The 8650-nt window shown below is 39.6% G+C and overlaps 1 protein-coding gene across 1 annotated transcript; it reads left to right on the top strand.

Annotated features, from left to right (window-relative positions):
* The first annotated feature begins 1727 nt into the window (after positions 1-1727).
* On the top strand, positions 1728-8113 carry smyd2b (SET and MYND domain containing 2b). Its single transcript, XM_058056687.2, has 12 exons — positions 1728-1938; positions 2564-2627; positions 3132-3242; positions 3307-3367; positions 4599-4723; positions 4798-4865; positions 6036-6138; positions 6570-6680; positions 6748-6868; positions 6937-7111; positions 7587-7695; positions 7764-8113. Exons 1-12 carry the CDS (start codon positions 1769-1771, stop codon positions 7842-7844), a joined length of 1299 nt encoding a protein of 432 aa, XP_057912670.2. The 5' UTR covers positions 1728-1768; the 3' UTR covers positions 7845-8113.
* Positions 8114-8650: the final 537 nt, after the last annotated feature.

Here is an 8650-nt window from a genome sequence, read left to right as displayed (position 1 = left end):
GTAGTGGGTGGCCAATGGAGGTAAATGAGGTGATAATATACAGTACATGATAAATGAAAGTGGATTGATTTTAGTGAATGAAATAGTAAGTCATAGTAAGTGTAGTTATGATGGCAACTTATGTGGAAGCAGGTCAGGCCTTGGCTGTATCTATTTAATATCTCTGCCCTGTCTCTTAGTCTGTTTTCCATAACAGGTTTTCCTTGAGAACTAAATCTACTTTAGGATTTATTGTTTCTTATTATTTGTCATCATTGGAAATTATAATCCCTTCACCTAATCCTCCCTCCCTCTCTCTCAGATCATATTCATCAAGATCATCCTCTCTGACAAAGCAAGAACTCAGCACGCCAGGAAAGGTCTAAAGAGATCCGCTGGCGGAACAAGGGGGTTTCTTCCAAATCAAATCAGGTTCCTCTGATGTAATCAAGACGAGACGCCAAAGACGACGGAGTAATCTGCCAGTGGGACATGCCTGCCTTGCTTGGACATTATTAAAAAACGAGGAGGAACACATCTTTAGATTGAAAGAGTGGGGAAATGGAATTATAAATAAATCAGGGGGTGGGGAAACTGGGGCAAGGTTGGATAAAGGCTTCAGATACATTAGGGCCAAATCTTCACAGTAGTATTTGTGTGCATAATAAACACATACTGTACCTGGATGCGTTGTGTCAACTTGTTTTACTTCATCTAGTGAAATACAGTGCGCATCCCTCTCAGAAGAAACAACACAATTAAAATACTCTATTATATGTAATTACTGGCTGCAAGTATATCATTTTAAGGTGTACTTACAACATGTCTCCACACGAGGGCTCCCTCTGTCAGTACTTCTCTGACAAGTAATGAGGATTTTTTTTAATTCATTCATTCATTTTCTACCGCTTTTCCCCTATATTGTTTATTGGTAACAGTATACATTATACAATTTAATGATAGTCCCCACACTACATATTATAAGGAATTTTCCGATGTTTAAGTTGCCAGAAAACTTATTGATAAAATAAAGATAAAAATAAACATTTATACATAGCACATTACAGTATTTTTGTTTTTTATTTCACTATTTATAATTGTTAAATATAGTTTATCGAAGGTGGGGGTGAGGTTGTAATTTCCTTCACCACTAGATGGCCTCATCTGCCCATATTAATAAATTGTTGCTCTGCACTCCACTTAATTAGGTACATGTAGTGAGATCCAATACTAGAGCAAACGTCATATATAAGAAGGTTTTGATGGACAATATATGTTAGTATATATGTATATATATATACAAATATATGTATTTGTTTTATTTATTATGCTAAATGTAAAAACCCACTGAATCATCATAATCCTGATCCTAATACAGTTTAAAATTAAATTGCTGCCACATTTATCTTAATGAAGGTGTCAAAATAGTAGAAACACACGAATCAACTTCAAACTCCATTTATGACTAGGCGGATGTAATTCGCTTCTCAGCCATGAAAACCAAAGAGGCGCTGTTTCACTAGTTTGATCCAAGTTTTGTCTATAAAACACACCAAGAAAATAAAAATACAGTTCGTTTTTTAAGTCTTTCTGTGTTACCGAGCCCCCAAATATACTGTAAACCTACAACACAAGATAGTTTACTCCTGAGTAGAGTTTTAATGACTTCAGGGGACATTTGGGGTTCTATAACAGGGTTGTTCCCTACCAGGAGGGGGTGGGTGGGTCCACACATACAGGTCCTCCTCATTCATTCCGGAGAAAGACCTCTTAGTGGGAGGCAGGCAGGATGACAGGAAACATCGACGGGATTGAGAGGTTTGACAGCCCCGGCAAAGGGCGAGGACTCCGCGTAACGAGAGCCTTTAAGGTCGGGGAGTTGCTCTTCTCCAGCCCGGCCTACTCCTATGTGCTGTCTGCCAAAGAGAAAGGAGAATACTGTGAATTCTGCTTCAACAGGTAGAAATATCTATTATTATATTACAGAAAGTTTGTTGTGGATGAATATCAGTATTGCATGATATCAAATTTCCCCACTGAGGGACGAATTAAAGCATAGCTTATCTTATAAATGACAGTATTAAACACAGGAAGAAAAAAGATACTACTGCTCATGTTTTAACAACGCTCTCAAAGAAGTATTAATTCAGTAGTATGTATAACTGTACTGCCTGATACCAACAACTAATTATTGTGTTGTTGTGATGACAGGTGAGGTAAACAAAGTAGTAAGAACAGGAAGAATGCTGGCAGCCAATCAGTGGCCAGGAAGGAAGCAGGATTTAATATCAGCTCATGTTCTCTACATTGAGACTTGGTACCATTAGCACTCTCTCGCATGTCACGTTAGTGCAGCGAGGACACTTTTGGACTTCTTTACTGTTTCAGGCCAGACAGCTGGCCCTGTCTAAGGTCAGCTCTATTAATACCGCAGAATGTTTTAAAGCCGCCCGTTGCTATCAGTTACCAGTAATGGTGGGAGTGTCCGGCAAGTAATGGAGGAGCATGGTAGAAGACCCAGATACAACCTAGCATTCCCATGTGCACATAAAAAAGAATAAATACAATGTGATGCCTTTTGTAGGAAGGAGAACCTTGCAAGATGCGGGAAGTGCAAGAAAGCCTTCTACTGCAATGTCAAATGTCAGGTATGATCATATAATTATCTTTTTATGTGTCAAGTATGATTCTATAATAATGATTTTATGTGTTTCATGACACACCTATTTTATTATTTATGTATATTATTAGAATTATCCCTTTTTAATCCAATTTTGAAATATTTTTCACCCTTTTAATTGATTTTCCTTTTGTAACACAAAACTATATGCTTTATTTAGTTAGTTTTGTTGTTTTTTTAATGCTCAGCATGTTATATGTCATCATTTGACAAGCTAAATCTGAGCTAAACAGCAGTCAATGCATGAGGTCAAGCTGCACACTATAGCGAGTAAAAAGGTGAGAGTAGTATAAGATTAACACATTGTGTGGCTGCATTCCACCACGCTGTGAATTGCTACAGCTGGTAGGGCCATACATGCCGAGCGGCAGGCCCTTTTTTTATGGTAGAGCAAACCATTCAGTCGTTACACATTGAAGTTGTACATTTTGTGGTAGTATTGTATGTAATATGACCATTTGTGTTACCGCAGAAGGGGGACTGGGCCATGCACAAGCTGGAGTGCTCTGCCATGGTTGCATTCGGGGAGAAATGGTCCCCGTCAGAGACATCCCGACTGGTGGCTCGAATTCTCGCCAAGAAGGTTAGAATCCCACGTTGAGATTTTTGTGTCACATTCCTGTTAATCACATCTGGCCTCCCTGCAGAAAACACAGAAAGAACGATGTTTGTCTGAGAAGATTTTACAGATTGGAGAAATGCAGTCTCGTGAGTTGACATCCTATAATCCTACACACACGTCACAAGTGTCAAAAAATATCCCACTTCGACTTATGATGCCAAATTGTGTAATAGTGTTAGAATTTAGTTACATTTTCACGCCAAAAATGATTTTTTTTGGCCATTACATCATCTTTAAATGGCATGTCAACAAAACAATAGTAGATGTCAACAGTCCTCAACAAGACCTTTAATTTGAGGTACGACTGTGTGTGGTTTGTTAGATATTGATATTTAACCTCATCGTGAACTTTGACCTAAGACAATCACCTTAAGGTCCACAGTCATCCCTTACATGGATGAAACATCCATCCTTATTACACTACCCGGCCTTACACTCCATGCAGCCAGCCATGGCTGCAGAGTGAAAGAGCTTCTCCTCCCATTTTGTGTGGAAGTGGTATGTTTGTGGATTCTTACTTTGTCCTTCTTCTCCACTCTGTTTGAAGACTTTTAGAAGAAATAAAATCAAGGCTAACCGGTCAGCTTGTGTTGTGTTAGCTAACATGTTAGCTTGCTAGCTAGTGTCTGCCTGCAGTCCCTGTAGCATAATAGTTGTGCAATCCGGTATAAACAATGAATAATAAAAATCTAATGATGGCTATAGGGGTGTTATTTCAGTCTACAGGGCTCTAATAATGGTAAAATTCATAAACAGGATTATCTTTACTCTCACGACAAAAATATTCCATTTATTAACATTGAATCGTATATTACAGAAATGTATTTAATGCAATCCAGGTCTGGAACCAATGACCCGACATAATCAGAAGAGGAGATAAAAAAACACGAGAGACTTCAAATCCAACTACTGCCATCTTGTGGCGTTAATTAAAGCTACATCTGGGAGTTGCCTACAGCCACAACTGCTTTTTGACACGATACACTATTAATTAGCTAGAGGAACCTCTGCATTTATTAACAGGCGAGATTTGTTGTGTATTGTGTATCGAGCATAATTCTGGACCGGCTCTCATGTTCCATTATATTTGTATGTACAGGTGTACCTAATGTGGTGACCAGTGGGCTTATGTTGCAATAGTAGACATCTTGTTTATGAGGTTGTGATGAATGTAGGTCATCGGGCGTTGTGTTTCCTCAATAATGTGGTGATAATATGTTCCTGTCTCAACCACCAGAAGAGAGCCCTTCTATTAATACCTGCAAAGAGTCCAGACGCACTTAAACTTCACCTCTCTGTCCCTATCCCTGCCAATAGACGTAGAGGACATAGACAATGAGAAAAGAGAGAACAACCAGGCAGACATCGCCGGGCTGCATCAGTTTTACTCCAAACATTTAGACTTTCCCGACTCCAAAGAGCTTCTCTCGCTCATCTCACAGGTAATACACGTGTATCGGTTGGAGAAAAGTGTAACATTACATTAATTTTGTGTATGAATCTTATTTGTGTACAGGTTTCCTGTAATGGCTTCACCATAGAGGACGATGAACTGTCCCACATGGGCACCGCAGTCTACCCAGAGTAAGCTTATTTTCATACTCACCCATGATGATGTAACACTGCACACCCTCTCAAAATACTCATTTGGACATCTGAGTTGCTTCCTCCATTCTGTGTCCACCTTGTCAGCCAATGTCAACCACATGATGTGTAAGCAAGGTGCACTAGGGTGCAGCAGTATGTGTTTGTGTCACCCATTCACCATCCTTGGAAACAGAACCAGATGGGTACACATTAGACCTCGCATTTGTGTTTGTTTGTACAACACATGCATTAGAAGCTACTTCCTGGTTCATGAAGGATAATGTAATACAAATGGCAGAAATAGTTCTGTTGAGACTCAATCCTCCCCAAAAGTGAATGCCTCTAAAAAAAACAGTTTAAAAAAATGTGCATTATGTCTTTTTGTCTGTCCCTTTGTTAGCATGCATTTGTTAGCTTGCATACTACTTCCTGTTTCAAGGGGTAATAAAGAAGGAACATACCATGTGTTGTTTTGGGACAGGGGAAATGCTTCTACTGGGAACCAAACAACAAACTAAGAAAAATGAATACCTTTAAAAAAAATGGAAATACTCACGTTCGTTATTGTGTTTTTTGTTTTTGTTTTAGCACAGTACTTACTGCTTGAATTTGTGAATACTGAATTTTAGAATAGGATTCCTTATTTATAAATAGATTAATTTTGTATTTACAACATAGTGTTTTTTTAGCAGTCTAAATGAAGTCTGGCACTCTCGCTGCTAAACATGCTAACGCACAGCAACTCTGCAGTAGCTTGCTGACGTCACATGTCATTTCCCAGGCCCCGCCTCTTAAAGGCACACACAACGTCACAGTCATAATAAAGTGTGGAAGTGATGTTCGAAACGCGATTTAGGGAGGGATAACTGTATTGCAAATTAGCTTAGCTTGGAAAATTGTTGTATTGGGTATTGTGACTTAAACAAAGAAAAGAAGAGCGCCATAGTCTTGTTTGTTAGCTTATACTCTACTTCCTGGTTCACTAAGGATAACATAATACAAAGGGACCATACCATGTTTGATTTTGGTGCAGGGGTAATTATTGTATTGTGATTTAAACAACAAAAATTATGTGTTTCTTGCTGCAAAGGCAGACTTTTGGCAACAGTTGTTGCGTCGGATCTTATTGTGCAGGTGTACTTAATGAAGTGTTTGTTTTCTTTGCAGCGTGGCGCTAATAAACCACAGCTGTCTGCCCAGCGTCATAGTCACTTACAACAGGACGCGGGCTGAGGTTCGAGCGGTGAAGGACATGAAGCCCGGAGATGAAGTGAGGAAAAGTGACAGCTGCCTGAGAGGGGGTTGGCTCATCTTTCTTTCTATATATTCAACATGTCAAGGAATAATTGCACTTAGAAAAACAGTAGAGGTAGAGTGGAGTCTATCATTTGAAAATTTAGCTTTTGTCATGAAACAAATATTTTGAAATTAATATTATGTTAAAAAAATGCAATTAAAATGTCTTTATTATTTCCTTTGGGAAAAATATGGGCTGTGTTTAACCTCAGAGGTTCCACTGTAGAATGGCAGTTGGTTATTTTTGGCCCTAAACTTTAAACATGGGTTTAATAGGTGCCTGGCAGACAATCAGAAATATGTCAATGAATGTAATTTGTGTTCCCATGTGCTTGTGTGTTCTATCTTTAAACTTGTGCCAAGAGAAGCATGGCTGACAAAAAGTGTGCTTATTTCCATGTATAGGTCTTGATCAGCTACATAGACCTGCTCTACCCTACCGAGGACCGCAACAACAGGTTGAGAGAGTCTTACTACTTCACATGTGACTGCCAGGAGTGTAAGACCAGGTCGAAAGTGAGTGCAGGACAGTGTCGCAAAGCATAAATGTCGCAAATGTTGTCACTGACACTTTTGCCTGCAGGACAAGGTGAAGCTGAAAGTGCGTAAGCAGAGGGAGCCCATTGAGGCCGAGGCAGTCAACGCCATGGTGCGCTATGCTAGGAAGACCATCCGGGAGTTTCGAGCCCTCAAACATGTAAAGAATATCCTTTGATTCGAATAAGATATTTCAAGAGGAAGTCATTAGCAGTTGCCCTTGACTCAATGGCACCCCCTAGTGAGCTGCTGGAGATGTGCGAGCAGAGCCTGGAGGAGATGGGGGCAGTGTTTGACGACTCCAATGTCTACATGCTGCACATGATGTACCAGGCCATGGGGGTGTGCATATACATGTCAGACATAGAGGGAGCTGTGCGATACGGGGAGAAGCTCCTCAAGCCTTTCAGGTAACTGTCAAGCACAGGAGACATAACATTAGGTACACCACTATGGTTTATTATTTAGATTTTTCTCATTTTTTTGGAACGATATCCTTGGCAATTAATCCATCAAATATCCTTTTTCAAGTAATATATATTTTCAGGTTAAAATATATTTTTCCCATACATTTTTTGCAGTAAAAAACTTAAAAATAATTCCCATTGGGCGAAAATTCATGATGCATCCATCTATCAATTGGTCATTTTTACATAATATTTTTAATCATTTTAGATAGCAGAAAATAAACACAAATGATTTTTTTTTTAAATCCTCTGGCGCCCCCCAGCGGTGACCCTGATGTAGACACAAGCTGCAACCATAACGATACGCATATTACTAAAGTTTTCGGGCAGTTTGAACCAAAACGGAGTAGTATAATCTGGAAAAAATGACTTTTTCAAAGTGAGTACAGCAACATAACATATAAAAACACCCACACAGCCAGTTGTATCCAGCCTACTCTCTGAACGTGTCGTCCATGTACCTGAAGCTGGCCAGACTCTACATGGGACTGGATAGGCGCTCTATGGGCTTGAGTGCCCTGAAGAAGGTACAGTAAGCAGTCATTCTGTATCATTTACAGACTTCAATGTCTTCAATGGAAATGTGTGTTGACAGGCAATAGCCATCATGGAAGTGGCCCACGGCAAAGATCACCACTATCTGAAAGAGCTGTGCAAAGAGATGGCACAACAGTGAAAAGAAACACACTTTCAATGGTACTTTCTACTGTTTTGATACATATTTAGGATGCTGGGTGTTTTTAAGATGTTTTTGTCATGTCCATCCAGAAAGTTGTGCATTTGATGTATACTGGTGTGAAGCTGGATGCTGTTTTTGTTGTTTTAACTCTTTACTGTTTAGCTCCCTGCTTATAAAGAGGTAACAAAAATGGAATATCTAAATATTTGTTTCATTTTCACAACTTTCTGGAAGTTCTTTTTTGTTTTCCTGGAACAATGACTATTTAAAAACATGTGAACAAAATTTATTTTTCGAGTTTTCTTTAAAAAAAAACATTTTGGGAAATGAAATGTGATGAGACCAGCCATGTTGTTTGGTCTAGAGACAGTGCCACTGAGGAAAAGACAGGACACACAACTGGAGGTAGCAGAGATGAGGATGCTGAGGTTCTCATTGGGAGTGACCAGGATGGATAGGATCAGGAATGAGTACATCAGAGGGACATTACATGCTAGAGGCCTTGGAGATAATGTCAGAGAGGCTAGACTGAGATGGTTGGGACATGTCCAGAGGAGATTAATCAAAAGACTTGATATGTTTGGACTGAAAAAATGCCCCACTAAAATCCACCCTATTTATTGCTTGACTGGCCAACGACGTGACCATTGTTTCAGAGCATAGAGACACGCAGTGTGTTGTGCGTGTGACTGTTTATTGATCTACCAGTGAAGTCTGGATGTAAGCTTGGCCACCAGGGAGCCTCTTAAGAAGCGTTCTCTATGTTTGCACTCACAGCTCTTCACTATTAGCACGAGTGGAGA

The sequence above is a fragment of the Doryrhamphus excisus genome, linkage group LG19 (assembly GCF_037039965.1).
Source record: "Doryrhamphus excisus strain RoL-2023G ecotype Guam linkage group LG19, RoL_Dexc_Guam_v1.1, whole genome shotgun sequence".
NCBI lineage: Eukaryota > Metazoa > Chordata > Actinopteri > Syngnathiformes > Syngnathidae > Doryrhamphus > Doryrhamphus excisus.
The sequence above is the reverse complement of the archived record's forward strand: the minus strand, read 5'-3'. Positions and strand labels throughout refer to the sequence as shown.